Raw genomic sequence first — 15,220 nt, 5'->3', positions numbered from 1 at the left:
CCACCCGTCATGTGTGGAGCAGCCTCAGCTCTAGAGTCCGCTCCATACACCCAATCTGCCAGTATGACCTATCCCAGGAAGGGGTTGAATATCGGATTACATAGCCATTGTAACATTTTCAAAGTGAGCACACCAGCCTCATCAGATCTCAATCTCATGCAACTTGTACTGTGAAATCTGATGACAGATCCACTGTAATATGAACAGCGAAGCGACAGCCACTGTGAATCGTTCACAGTCAATGCTGGTAAGGGGCAGCATCATTCTGAGAAGATGCTGGGCACGATGATGGAAGGGATCCTTTTCCGTTTTCTATTTTCCAACCATAAGTAGGAACTTAAAGGGAATCTGTCAGCAGGTTTTTGCTACCTCATCAGAGCAGCATGATGAAGGCAAAGAGAAGATGAATCCAACGACATATCACTTAGATTACTGGGTGCAGCCGTTCTGACACAGAGCTTTTAGATTTTGAATGAAGCAGAGCTGAGAAAGCTAGCCCCGCCCACACCAGGTTCTCAGAGTGCAAAGTCTATACACAGTGACCTGCTTATCAGGGGCGTTGCCGGACTAGTCCAGCAATGTTAATCTTTTAGTGACAAATCCTTCACAGTTAGTAAACTACAGCATGTACTTTGACAAGTGACACATTCCTGAATTCTGTGTTTCAGCCTCTATCTCCTGCTGCCTTCAGATTACATAGGAAAAACTAGCTGACAGATTCCCTTTAACTACTGGACCTGGCATTGGTTCTCAAAAAAGCTTAAGATCTTATTCACACATTAGGTAATGTTCACTGCCATTTTGTTTAACAAACACAATGTGTGAATAAGGCCTAAAACTCAAGTCATTTGTGCTAGTAATACGTTGCAAAAAGCTCATTTTTACACCGTAAAACTTTTTAGGAAACCTTTACCAAAAGTGAAACTTCATGCAGTAGTACTTTATATCTAAGAGAAGCAATAAATGCTCCATGAAACAAAGTAAAAGCAACATCCACCGATGTGTAGAAAAGTGAGTGAAGACAAATACAGTTAAAAGACTTTAATAACTTTTTTTTTTTGGGCAGTCTTTGCCGAGATCATGGAAATGCTGTTACATAAAGTGCTGGCTGACAAAGAAGTCATGTGTGATCATTCAGCTAAAACCTGATCGCTACCAAATGAGTTTCCAGAACTTCGCTTTCATAAGAACTGTCAGCAATGAAAGCTCCAGATTTATCAGTCCCAAGGCTGTTCCTGGACAGTCACACAATCCCATACATCACGGACATCACAATAAGCGGCTGATTGTTCCCCTGGCATTGCATTAATCATTTACAACAAACCGGTTACCAAATACATTGTGTTGTGCCAGCAGAGTGCATCTCCCCGCAGTACATGGCAGGCTATTGGAGAGACCCATTCAGTCTTGAAACCAGGTGCTGAGAACATGTTCTTTGCATTTGACACTGTGGCAGTCTGCACCCATAAACGTGCTCTGTTCTCCACCTCTGTATCTCCACTTCCAATGTTTTTGCCTCAATTCAGGTTGAGAGTCTGAGTAGGAATTGTCCTCAAAATGGAAAATCAGTATTGTCATTTTGGCTGGTGCAGAAAACTGCCCAACTGTTGTCTGTGGGAGGGGGGATGCCGTTGCGCTCCAGATTGTGCATTCAGACCAGCGGTCCACACTGTGCACTCTGATGCTTAAAGCAGAGCATTTAAGCATTAGTGAGCAGGCTGGATACCATTACTTTTAAAGAACAGTTTGCAAGTTCTTAAGTCACGAGCTTGTAAGCACTTTTTTGCAAGTTCTAAAGTAAGTGCTCTGCACTTTGCTGAGCAAACAGCCATCGCTGATCAGTTACCGGCCACCTTTGCAGTCTTGGAAAAAAAGCAGTAAACAAAATTAAAAATGCCATTGTTATTAAAAGGGCACTTTACAATTTTACCCATTTATGATAGTGTTATTCATGTGTTAATGGGTGAAATTGCTAAGTGCTCATGGAAACAAGCAACTTTGTAACTTACTTGTTAAAAATCCCTCCACTCTTCGGAATAAAGAAACTTTTTATATTTTTATTAGGTTCATTGTCAAGTTCACCAGCCACCGTGGTAGTCTGGGAGCGGTGGCCGATCATAAACAGCGCTAACAAAACATTTCCAAGAAGCTTATAAGGACCACTTTAGCACACTTTTAGCTCCAGAACTAACCAGCGTCAGGTGCAACTGTACAGCCCTGATGCTACAGAAGAACAGCTGCTTCTTACAGCAGCATTGGGAGTGCACCAATCAATCAAACCTATGATGATGCCGTTGGTCCGGACTGTCAAACAGGAGCAGAAAGCAGCCCAACAAGCACGGGGGAGCAGTGCGCTCCTGCAGAAGATGAGACAACCCCTTTAAAAGGAGACTTCAAAGAGAATACTTTTTTTTACTCTGCTGGGCATTACTATCAGAATGATCCTCGCTGTTAACTGGGAGGAAACTAGAAGAGGAGCATCATTTTTGCCCATCATGTACTAAGCAGCAATGCCTATTTTAAAGCGTTGGCCTATGTTCACACATCATGTTTTTTTCTGAGTTTTTTTAATGCAAATCATCAGATGAATTTTGCAGTACCAGAAAAGTCTATGAGATTCCAGAAATCTCATGAACACATCATGGGTTTTTTTTTGTTCAGGATTTTGTGCTTTGCATGTTTTTTTTGCAAAATAGATCATGTCACTTCTTTCAGCGTTTTGTTTCACCCATTGGAAGTAATGGGTGGTGCCAAAATTTTCACTGAACTTTATGTACATGCATAAAAGGGACAAAAAGGACAGTGAAAAAAAACTAGCAAAAAAGCAAGAAGAATCATGATCAACCTCTTGGCAAGAGATCAGGTTTTGCTGCAGAAAAGAAACACTGAAAAAAACCATGATGTGTGAACACAGCCTTAGTCTTACTACAAAGAGAACCTGTCACAACGATTTTACTACTGAAACTAGTGGTATGGCTGTAAAGGACCTAGTACAGCAATAAAAATGATAAAGGTTTCTGCAGTAATCTAAAGTGCCAGTGCTGAGAAATTAAAATTTTGAAGCCGCTTGCAAATTACCTTGAAAGTACCCTTAACGCAATTATTTATTATGCTAGCTTATATATCGTCAACACATCTTACAGTGCTTTATAAGGAGTCTGTCACCCCCAAAATGAACAACTTAAACATTTATGCAGCCTCTTTAAAAAAAAATCGACTACATTTTTATGAAAGTGGGTCACTTTGGTGCACCCTTGGCATGGCACCGATATGCCCTTAATGTGCACTTTCATCACTCAACCTGGTCCTTATTGAAACAGCTCACTTCTTGAACTCAATCTGCAATCCTGCACACTGACTTCACAGTGTGGGTGCGTCTGCGCTCTGATCCTTGGCTTCAGTCTATGGCCGCCACTCGTTACACCTGGAAGTGTAGCGAGTAAGCGGCTTCAGAGAGAAAGAAGGTAGAGAACATCTCTTCCGTGCGGCTCCTGATGTTATTCCATGAACACGCAGGGATGCAGATCGAGTTCTGGCAGCGTTTCTATCAACCAGGATCTGGGAGAGTGCTAAAAAGGCAAACTGGGGGGCAGAACTGTGCATGGAGCCCTTGGGCAGTAGAAGGTGCACTGAAGCCCCGTCACTTGAATACGAGCTAAATGTCAATTTCACAGCCACTGATGCACTAAAATGTATACTGGCATGATAAAATGCTGGCATGATTTTTATAGGGGCCAAGTCTTCTGTAGAACTATTTTGCATTTGGGGGTGGTAACAGACTCCCTTTAAAGCGCACCTGTCAGCAGGATTGTGCTCAGTAAACTACATACACAGTCAGGTGGGCGACATTACACTGATTAAAATAATACCTTGGTTAATGAAATCCATCCTGTGGTTCTTGTGTAATCTTTACTTTCAGTTTGGAGATAATGATATGCTCATGCTATGGGGTGGCCTTTAGGGGGGCGCTCTATTTGGTGCTCTGCTTACATATTCATCTATATGTTCTTATGACAGCTTACTGTGCATTCACTGACCTGCCTCCTATTTTACCTAGCCCCGCACTACTAGATGCATTATGTAAAATAGGAGACAGGTCAGTGAACGATCAGTAAGCTGTCATAACAGCATACAGATGAATATGTAAGCAGAGCACCAGATAGAGCGCCCCCCGACAGGCCACCCTGAAGCACGAGCATATCATTATCTCCAAACTGAAAGTAAAGATTACACAAGAACCACAGGACGGATTTCATCAACCAAGGTATCATCTTAAATCAGTTTAACGTCGCTTTCCTGACTGTGTATGTGGTTTACTGAGCACAATCCTGCTGACAGGTGTGCTTTAAATATATGGTTATCACTAACTGTCCCCATCGGATCTCAAAACATAAGTATGCAAGTGGGAATGTTGCGGAAGTTTGAATACTCAAAGAAAACTCACTCAAACATGGGGAGAACATACACGTTTTCCTTGGACGGATTGAATCCAGGACTCCAAAGCTGCAAAGAAACCACTGAGCCACCATACACTTCTAGATATTTTGCAGGTGGCTTCAAAAGCTTAAAGGGGTTCATTTTAATCAATAGATCTCGGTATGATAATAACTTCCACAACTGAATAAAATGTTCCTGTGCTGAGATAATCTTATAAATGTGCCCCTGCTGTGTACTGTGTAATGGCTGTGTCTGACCGTGCAGGAACATGGTCTGATCATGCCACATCTCCTGGGCAGGGGAGGAAGCAAAAGAGAGTATACAGACAGGACAGCAGGAGATCGCAAATGATTCTTTCTTTGAAGTAAAACATTGATTAAAACAGGCAGGGAAATGTTTTACCTCACAAAAAGAATCAGTTGTGATCCCCAGCTGTCCTGTCTGTATACTCTCTTTTGCTTCCTCCCCTGCCCAGGAGCTGTGGTATGATCAGACCATGTTCTTGTATGGTCAGACACAGCCATTACACAGTACACAGCAGGGGCACATTTATAAGATTATCTCAGCGCAGGGACATTATATTTAAACACATCCAATTGTGGAAGTTCTTGTTATTCCAAGATCTATTGATTAAAATTAACTTTCGTTCGTGGGAAAACCCCTTTAAATTTCTCAGCAATGGCACACTGGATCACTACAAAACAGATATTCTTATTGTTGTACTAAGACTATTACAGTCATACATAATTGTCCTGGCAAGTCCCCTTTAAGGTCTCAACACCAACATTTATTCAACATCAGCATAAAAAAAAAAGTTAGAAATTGTGTTTTTCATAGCTTTTCATTTTTGTTATATAAAGTGTTTTTTTTTCTTGTTTAAAATGTAGCAAACAGAAAAAAAAACGTAAAGTTTTCTTTTCTTGACGCTGTTAAGTCCTAAACTGAAGCCATACCTAGAACATGCAACGTTTTTATGGGAAATGAAGAAATAATTTACAATTCAAAAGCAACAAAACCCCACGAATAAAAACACTACACTATACTATATAACGTAATAGTACTGAAAAAATGGATGAGATTTTAAAATTAAACCTCATGCACAGACAACATGGGGGGAAAAAAATAATTAAAATCTGCAGCAAATTTCATCTTTCGCCATGAAGCAGGAGGAATCTGCAGAATAATCTCAACTACATCCAACAGCATTTTCTGCCGCTGCATATCGACCCTAAAGAAATTTTCATCATTCCTATTTTACACTTGAGATTTTGTAGAAAAATTTTGTAAAAATTATAAGTTTCAAGAGCACTGTGTGAACCAGGCCTTGGAAAAAAAAAAAAGAATACTACTAGAACGAGCACCAAAAAGGGAAGGCAGAAGTAATTTAGTAAAAAATAAATAAATTAGGACCCTAACAAATGAATAAGGACCACAGTGCCTAGGATGAGGAATAGCCAGGCCCGCTTTACCCCTTACACTGCATTTTGATTCCTAATATTGCACATTACCTTCCTCGATGCAAGTGAGATATCACCTAAACACAGAAGCCAAAAAATACTTACAAAAAAGCGGAATGCCCTGGAAGCCGATTCTATGGGATTGCACTGGAAAGTCCATGCCGGGCTGTCACGGCCGGGTCACTCCATAGGTAGGAGTCTCTTCCAGAACACCTAGACCTGCCCATTGTACCAGGATCTGTACTGACAACAGATGCCATGTACAGCGACCACCACACAAACTAAACGTCAAAACTACACGCCATCAATCCTGGTAATGGTACAGTCTATTAACCCCGCGCACGCACACAAATGAAACATTTTTATTATTAAAGAAGGAACACTGCCTGCATAGCAAAAATAACGAAGTGCGACATTTCCATAATCGAATTAACCAGCGACCTGCGGACGTGAATGTCGACATTTTTTTCCCCTTTTACCAGAAAGGAAGAGGTTAAGTTGCACACATACACAGAAGAGAGTATGTGACACCGCTCTCAAAACAATAATTAGCACCCTTTTTTCCCAAGCACAGAGCGAGCAAAAAACACACACCCCTCTGAGCCTTCAAAAATAAAATCCCGAGTAGACGCAGATCACAAACATTGCAGATGCCTGCAGTTTGCATATATACAGTAGCTCGTACGCATTCGGAAAAAAAAAAATGCCCCCAACCCCCACCATACTGTGTCTCTCCTCCTCCCCCTCCCTTCCTTCCTTCTCTCCCCTCCTGTTAGGCCTTCCGTGGCTTAGAAAATGCAAATCCGTTGATATTTCGGAAACATTCACTGCAGCTTTCGATATACGGAAAATGACAAGGAGCACAAAAGCAGTCACCCGAGCCCCCGTGTGCGCTCATACGGGGGGCACCGCCTGGATATTTTTTATATACATTTTTTTTTTACTATTTATTTGCATAAATAAAATCCAGCTGGTAAAACAAGGCTAATAATTGCATTTAATCCGATATTGTGAGGATGGGGTGAAGTTCCCCTTCATACACTGCAGCAAATCATCTGGAGGTTTTCCTCTCTCCCGTACGGAGGATATAAACAATGTGTACAACAAAAGCATAAAAAAACATAACCAAACCACACAAATGCCCAGACGGCAAACAGCAGGTCGCTGTGCTGTGACGGCTGCCGAAAATGACACTGCAACACCGGCGATCACGGTACTGACCTTATAAAGTGCAACTGTGCTATAATCCAGCGATTTGAGGCATACAAGGTAAATCCAGTACAAAAAAAACAAACAAACCAAAAACATAAAAAGAAAAAATAGACGGAATTGCAAAAAGACAACAACAATAATAAATCCCAAGACACACTCCTGCGTTCTCGTCTTCTTTTTAAAGGTAAATGTGCAGAAACCAGAGACTGGCAGCCATTTTGCATTGATCGTTCTCTCTGCTCTCTCCTCCCTCTCGCTCTCTCTCCCTCTCTGAAGGAAGCAGCTTTTTTGTGACCTTCAAATAGAGGCAGGTCATGTGACCAGGGCTAGACTTGTCAATCAGGAGAGCAAGTGGAGAGAAAAAAAAAAAGGAGGGGGGAGGGCGCTCGGTCTTAAAGGGCCGGCAGCTAGTTTTATCAGCCTGGTTACCGAGATTTCTTAGTAACAGGATACAGGAGAGACACAAACACTGAGCGCTTTCCCTTCGCGTATGTCGCATACTACACACATTTATGAACTTATACTTGCATTATATTTTATTCTAAACTTCATTTTTTTTTTTCTTCTTCTTTAAAATACAAAAAGGAGAAATATCTCAAATAAATATTATAGGCAAAAAAAAAAACTCCTAAAGCAACGGTATTAAAATTTACAAAAGTCTGACGCACTGACATCTTGTAAAATTAATTTGCATCACTGTTCACACGATGCTATTTTTTATGGGCGGAAAAACGCATCAAAACAAAACGAGATTTCTAAAACCTCATTCAGAAGGTGCGGTTTTTAACCCCTTCAGGACCAGAAGATTTTTTAATTTTTTTTGCATTTTTGTTTTTCCCTCCCCTTCTTCCACGAGCAATCATTTTTTTATGCTTTTGTCGACAGACTTAAGAGGGCTTTTTTTTGGGGGACGGGATGAGATGTAGTTCTGAATGATACGGATGTGGCAAACAGTGATTGCTGTAGTTATGGGCAGAGGCCGGCTATGCATTACAGCTGGTGCGTGCCCTGTATGGACAGGGCACAGCACGAGTTCTCACCATACACGTGCACCCTGACAATGACGTACATGTGTGGAAGGGTGCACAAAGGGGTTAAAAAATGCAGCATGACAAGTTTTTCGGCAGTTTTTCCCACTGAGATCAAAATAACTTTGTGCCAAAATTAAACCCACACATAATGTAAGCTGCAGTTTTCTGGCAATTAACTGCGTGTTTTTTGATGCAGAAAAAAAACCTGCATCAGAAACGCCATGTGTGAACATACCCTTACAGCTGTAAGCTGCATTATTTTAGAAGATGAAAATAGCATAAATTGAAAAATAACCATGAAAAAGGTCTGACATTTGGTGCAACAAACTAGATGCTAAACATGTCGCTCTTTTTTAGGTAAGGTCCATATGACCGTATTGTACCCATAAAGTCTAGTCTGTATTTTGACTGCAATTTCTGACCCGACAGCGGCTTGTGCCTAGAATGTCATTAGTTCAAATCATAAAACCAGCGGTCCGGATCACAAAGTATCTGAAATACGGCCCTGTTAGTTCCGGTCACGAGATCTGAGGTCAGGTCAGTAATTGCAGCCCTTATACAGAGGAGAAAATACAGCTGCAATATGGTCATATGAACCTCCCCTTACCGCTGATTGTTTCCTTTACACATCCACTATTTGGGCCAACCCCTTCTTAAAGGGAATCTGTCCGCCAATTTATGTTCGCCAAGTCACGGGCAGCATGGGTCACACACTGTCTGTCGGACTGGAGTCTGGTATATATTTCTCTGGAACGCACCAGCTTTTCTTATTTTACTCGCTCATTTAAAGGGAACCTGTCAGCTGATTCATGCTGCCCGTGGTTTGGGTAGAGTCTGGCTGTACGATTGCATGTTTCTCTGAAATTTCAAAAGGAAATATTGTAGTTTGAAGATCCGGCTGGAGACTAGGGACATCTAGCATAGTTTCTGCCTGGCTTTTTCCAGCGGTACTCCAGGTGATTGACAGGCACCTGTATATATACACACATGGGAGAGACCTGTCAATCACCTAGAGCGGTGCAGGGAGAAGCCAAAAAGGGCAACACCGGACTACTCTCCTCTCTGGCTATAGTCTACAGCAGGGTCTTCAAAATAAATTTTCTTTGAAACACCGGAGTAAAAAATATACTTGGCTGTAACCAGGCTCTGCCCAAACCACAAGCAGCATGAATCAGCCGGCAGGTTCCCATTAAATGCCTCAGTCCCTTGAGAAAGATAAGAAAATCTTATACCGCACCAGTGATGGTCCAGCGATGTTGGTGCTGGCGTGACATTATGCTTTGTGAGCACTACAGACAATCAGCGGACGCGGACCGCTGCAGCCTTTGCCATTTCATCAAAGTGAACGCCCGCTCTGATGCAATACTTACAGACAGCAGCCTATTAGCGTCTGCCGATTGGCTGCAGCGCTCACGAAGCATAATGTCACGCCAGCACCGACATCGCTGAAACATCACTGGTGAAGTAGGCGAGTATAAAGCTTTTCTTATTTTACTCAGGCATTCAGCAAGGGGTTGTCCAAGACGTCTGTATAATCCCTTTAACAGACTTGTTTAACCTGGCTAATTACTGCTATGATTCGCTTGTCTCTGGTCAATGTGAATGAGGCCAAAGTTCCATAAATTTATTTGCATTAGTTTACTGATCACGTGTGTGCCCGGCAAAATGCACATGAATCGCACGTGTACAAGTCTGTCAGCTCAAAAAATTGTGCAAAGCCATTTAAATCCATACTTACTACTAATACAGGCGGCATCGAACACGTGCTGCAATATCGCTCTAACCTACACAACACATTGGCCCATATTTAATAAAAATGTGGTATTCGCCCCCTCCAGAGGGCCTGAAAACTTGTATGACCAGCCACAGGTCAAAAGCTGGACTTTTTTTTTTTTTTTTTGCTTTCGAGATATTGTCAATCCACTTACGAGGAAACCCAAAACATGTAAAGAACTACTTAATTCTCAAAAATTACCTCTATCAGCATATTTTGCCTACAAGCAAATAAATCAAATATTTTTCAACAGCTATGAGATCGGTTGGTTCTCCTATTCCCTAGCAGTTTGCATACCTTTGCTCTAGCACAGGGATGTCAAACACAAATACAGAGGGTCAACATTAAAAACTTGGGCAAAGTTGAGGGCCAACCTAGATATTTATTAAAAACATGTCTACAATTGAGGAAGTTTTTCCTTATCATTCCATACAGTATAAGGGGCCCCACAGAGTCCTCCATACAGTATAAGGGGCCCCACAGAGTCCTCCATACAGTATAAGGGGCCCCACAGAGTCCTCCATACAGTATAAGGGGCCCCACAGAGTCCTCCATACAGTATAAGGGGCCCCACAGATTCCTCCATACAGTATAAGGGGCCCCACAGATTCCTCCATGCAGAATAATGGGCCCCACAGAGTCCTCCATGCAGAATAATGGGCCCCACAGAGTCCTCCATGCAGAATAATGGGCCCCACAGAGTCCTCCATGCAGAATAATGGGCCCCACAGAGTCCTCCATGCAGAATAATGGGCCCCACAGAGTCCTCCATGCAGAATAATGGGCCCCACAGAGTCCTCCATGCAGAATAATGGGCCCCACAGAGTCCTCCATGCAGAATAATGGGCCCCACAGAGTCCTCCATGCAGAATAATGGGCCCCACAGAGTCCTCCATGCAGAATAATGGGCCCCACAGAGTCCCCCATGCAGAATAATGGGCCCCACAGAGTCCTCCATGCAGAATAATGGGCCCCACAGAGTCCTCCATGCAGAATAATGGGCCCCACAGAGTCCCCCATGCAGAATAATGGGCCCCACAGAGTCCTCCATGCAGAATAATGGGCCCCACAGAGTCCTCCATGCAGAATAATGGGCCCCACAGAGTCCTCCATGCAGAATAATGGGCCCCACAGAGTCCTCCATGCAGAATAATGGGCCCCACAGAGTCCTCCATGCAGAATAATGGGCCCCACATTAAAAAAATAAATTGCATCTACCCCAGTACCCCTCTGCTTTGGTCTCTGCAGCACTGCACTGCTCAACACAGCGGGCACGAAAAAGTGACATCATCGCTCCCACTACACTGAGACGTCACATGGAGAAGGAGAATGATGGAGGTGGGAATGTCCGCTGACTGGCCCCCTCTTCCATCATTGCTTCATAATCACCCTGAAGGCCAAATTTGGTCCAGAGTTTGACATGTCTGCTCTAGGGGCTCTTCTACCAAAGGACTAACATCAAATATTTATTCACTTAATTATAACACAATCATAAACATCCATATATGCGGAGGTAGGAAGGCTGGGTAGACAGATACCATTGCACCTGTGGTAGGTGATATGGTCCAGGTCATTTAGGTCTATTAATACGCTTTACAAAGAAAACCCAAATTAAAATATACTCATGACCTGGTATCACACTCCTGAGCTTTTACCCAAGTTTAACCCTGCAATAGCAGATACATGCTGGAGATGTAATTCAGGAAGGGGCTTCCTCTACCACATATTTTGGACTTGCCCCCTGATATCCAACTTCTGGAAGGAGGTTGAGAGTCTTGTCAGATGTGTACTACATAAACACATTCCTAGACCCTATCACAGTTACTAAATGTCTTCCCGAGGGACTTGGATAAACCTAGAGCTAGACTTTTAATTCAACTTTCGACTGCAGCGAAAGGTTTGGTTTCCTTGTTTTGGAAAGAAGAAAAAAAAAACAAAAACAAAAAAAAAAAAAAACTGTCCCCGCCTCTACAATCGGACTTGTATAGAGTAATAAAGGACATTTGTCTGATAGAACATCTGACAGCTATGCTTCATAATTCTGTAGACAAATGCATACACACCTGGATGTCTTGGGACCTTTACACAGAACACCTACAGATTCAGTTATAAATCCAGCTCTTCTCTCAAGAACAAGTTATATTAATCAAATGTTTTCTAGCTTTACACAGTGGATGATATTGATGTTCTTGTATTATTGACAATATAGCATGCACAGTCTATAAACACATGCTGTAATGAGTTATACTAAAAAAAGGTTTATTTTTCTTCTGATTTAAAAATAAAGTTGAAAACAAAGGCAATTTGCATCAACTCTTGAGTGCACTCTCTTTATCCATCACTCCATCTAGAATCTTGTGCGCTATAACGCCACGGTACTTCTGGTGTGTGTGAACATGGCCTTACATTTTTTTTGCTTGATGTGGCCTAATTTGAAGTTGCCAAATTTGGAATTAAGGTGCAACATTTGATCTAGATTCTAGATCAAACGTTGCACCTTAATTCCAAATTTGGCGCAGCTCACACCTGTGCAGCTTTAAGCACTGCACTACACTTCTCAATGCTGGATATTAGTAATAAATGGGTTAACACGCTGAATAAATTTGTCTTACGCATTTCTGACAACACAATCGTTGCAAAAATTTTGGCACAAACGCAATGATAAATGTCCCACGCAAGGCACAGTATAATGCTGTGAACCCCTGGCCTGAATTACTGTCATCAGTGGTGACTTTTCCGCTTAGTTCCGCCACTTAGCATACGGCACAGGCGAGGACTGCCACCAGACAATGATGGCACTCCTCAGTCAGCAGCAAAAATCAGCGTGACGACAATGACCATTACATACGGTAACATCGGTACTGACATCATATACTATCGATCGTTCATCACTGGTTCGAAAAACTATTGTGCATTCAGGGACCTTAATTTTGGCACACTTTACCGGCACGCTCAGAGTCGGACCAGTCCGTACTAGTCTTACCTGTAAGGTTGTGAACAAGGATCGGATATGCAGCGGATTGTGTTGGGTGCTAGATGCTTCGAGGGAGAAAGCTACAGTGCACCAGTCATGGCAAGTATAATCAAGAAAGCCCTGGCGCCAGTGCCAACAATGCCTTATTGATAACACATGGCGCAATGGTTATATTTCTTAGAACAACAGCTTGTAAAACTCCAAGTACCATGAGAAATAAACAGTGCTGTGATCTTACTCCCCCGTCCACCTATCACTTTTTTCATTTACATCAGGCAAACACAGCAGACAATGCTACGTCACCAGCCATCATACAGGCATAGTGCACGGTTTCCTCAGATCTCAATTACTACGGTTTACACGACTACACCACCCATTATATCCCTCTAGCCCGAGAACAAAATGAAAATCCCTCGGGTCACTCTTCAAAAAAAAAAAAAAATAAAACATCACAGAGTGTAAAATGGCACATTTTGGGTACACAATGCAATATCCCCTATTGTACAGTCTATACAAGGCCACATCAAGCAAAAAAATGTAAGGCCATGTTCACACACAGCAGAGGTACCGTGGTGTTATAGCGCACAATCTGCAGCGTGAAGCTTCAGATTTACAGGACAATACATGCAAGATTATATTGCAAAACATAAATTCACATAGATTTTCAAACAGTTATGCCACGTGAGAAGGTACTCTAAATTGGGTGGTTTTGAAGAGATTGCTCCAGCATATAGGACTTAAAGGGGTTTTCCCACGAACAAAAGTTCATTTTAATCAATAGATCTTGGAATCATAATAATTTCCACAATTGGATGCGTTTGAAAAAAAAATGTTCCTATGTTGAGATAATCTTATAAATGTTCCCCTGTGTAATGGCTGTGTCTGACCGTACAGGATCATGGTTTGATGATACCACATCTCCTGGTCAGGGGAGGAAGGAAAAGAGTATACAGACATTACAGCAGGGGATCACAGCTGATTCTGGTTCTGAGGCAAAACATTTCCTGCCTGTTTTTAAACAAATGTTTTACCTTAAGGCTGTGTGCCCACGATGCGTTTTTAATGCGTTTCTGCAGTGTTTTTGCAGCTGCGGAAACGCATTAAAAACGCATGGTAGAAGGCCTGCCATGTTCCCCAATGATAATCCGCATGTTGTGTGCACATGCTGCGGAAATTTCCGCTGCAGATTATCATTGCGGAAAAAAACGCAGCACTAACAATTATTTTGCGGAAGAGCTGCGTCTTCGCCGCCATTTACTTGCATTAGAACGAGTCAATTCTGCAAAACTGCATCTGTACTTGCGTAATTGGTGCGTTCTAATGTACGGATGGTACCCGGGTGTAGAGGAGAGTCTCATCCACACCCAGGTACCATTAAAAAAGCTGTAAAAAAAGAATAAAATAAAAAATAAATGTATACTTACCTTCCGGCGGCCGCGGTGCGCTCCTCCTTGCTTCCCGGCACTTCGCGATGGAATGAAGGACCTGCGCTGAAGTCAGAGTCATGTGACGGGTCACGCGACGCTGACGTCGGCAGGTCCTTCAATCCACCGCTGCCGGGATGGTGAAGCAAGCCAGCGCGGGCCATCGGAGGGTAAGTATACATTTATTTTTAACCACTCTCTCCGGTCACACTATATAAATCCATGCTGTTTGCATGGATTTATATAGTGTGACCTAGTTGTCACAAGCACTTTCCAAGTGATGCTAATCGCTTGGAAAGCGCTCATCAATCCGCATGTGGAAATGTCAGTGAATAACGCTCCATTTCCGCATGTCCCTGGCAGGAAAACGCATGTACAATCCGCATGCGTTTTTTTCTGCCAGGGAGATGCAGAAACGCTCAGGAAAAAATCCTGAGCATTTCTGCATCGTGGGCACATAGCCTAAAGAAAGAATCAGCTGTGATCCCCTGCTGTAATATCTGTATACTCTTTTGCTTCCTCCCCTGCCCAGGAGATGTGGTATGATCAGACCATGTTCCTGCACAGTCAGGCACAGCCATTACACAGTACACAGCAGGGGCACATTTATAAGATTATCTCAGCGCAGGAACATTTTATTTAAACACATCCAATTGTGGAAGTTATCATTCCAAGATCTATTGATTAAAATTAACTTTTGTTTGTGGGAAAACCCCTTTAACAATTTAATAAACTGATGGGAGTCCGGCCGGGTTCACACGTACGCTTCTGTTATTGGTACTCCTGCAAAAAAAGGCACCAGTCCTATGATAGATATAAACAGCATCAGACGGCCTCTAGTCACTGTAATGCGGCCACTTGTGCTTCTGTTCGGGAGGCCGTCATTTTAACAGGAAAAAAACAACAAAGCA

The 15,220-nt window shown here is 42.5% G+C and overlaps 1 protein-coding gene across 4 annotated transcripts in view; it reads right to left on the bottom strand.

Annotated features, from left to right (window-relative positions):
* The window catches only part of TNRC6B (trinucleotide repeat containing adaptor 6B), a 109,352-nt gene that overhangs the window by 77,703 nt on the left and 16,429 nt on the right, over positions 1–15,220 (bottom strand). Inside the window, exon 1 of one of the 4 annotated variants that reach the window (XM_073644338.1) lies at positions 7,116–7,404. The exons of 2 other annotated variants lie outside the window; for them this stretch is intronic. In XM_073644338.1, the coding sequence (XP_073500439.1) occupies positions 7,116–7,330 (215 nt within the window). In that variant the 5' untranslated portion in view covers positions 7,331–7,404. Of the gene's footprint in view, positions 1–7,115; positions 7,405–15,220 lie in introns of those variants that run through there. One more of the 4 variants, XM_073644339.1, reaches the window with a different exon arrangement.

Source organism: Phyllobates terribilis, unplaced genomic scaffold, assembly GCF_046119375.1.
Source record: "Phyllobates terribilis strain yellow unplaced genomic scaffold, ASM4611937v1 Scaffold_8__6_contigs__length_399053987, whole genome shotgun sequence".
In the NCBI taxonomy this organism is placed as follows: Eukaryota; Metazoa; Chordata; class Amphibia; order Anura; family Dendrobatidae; genus Phyllobates; species Phyllobates terribilis.
This window is presented reverse-complemented; position numbering and strand designations above follow the sequence as displayed.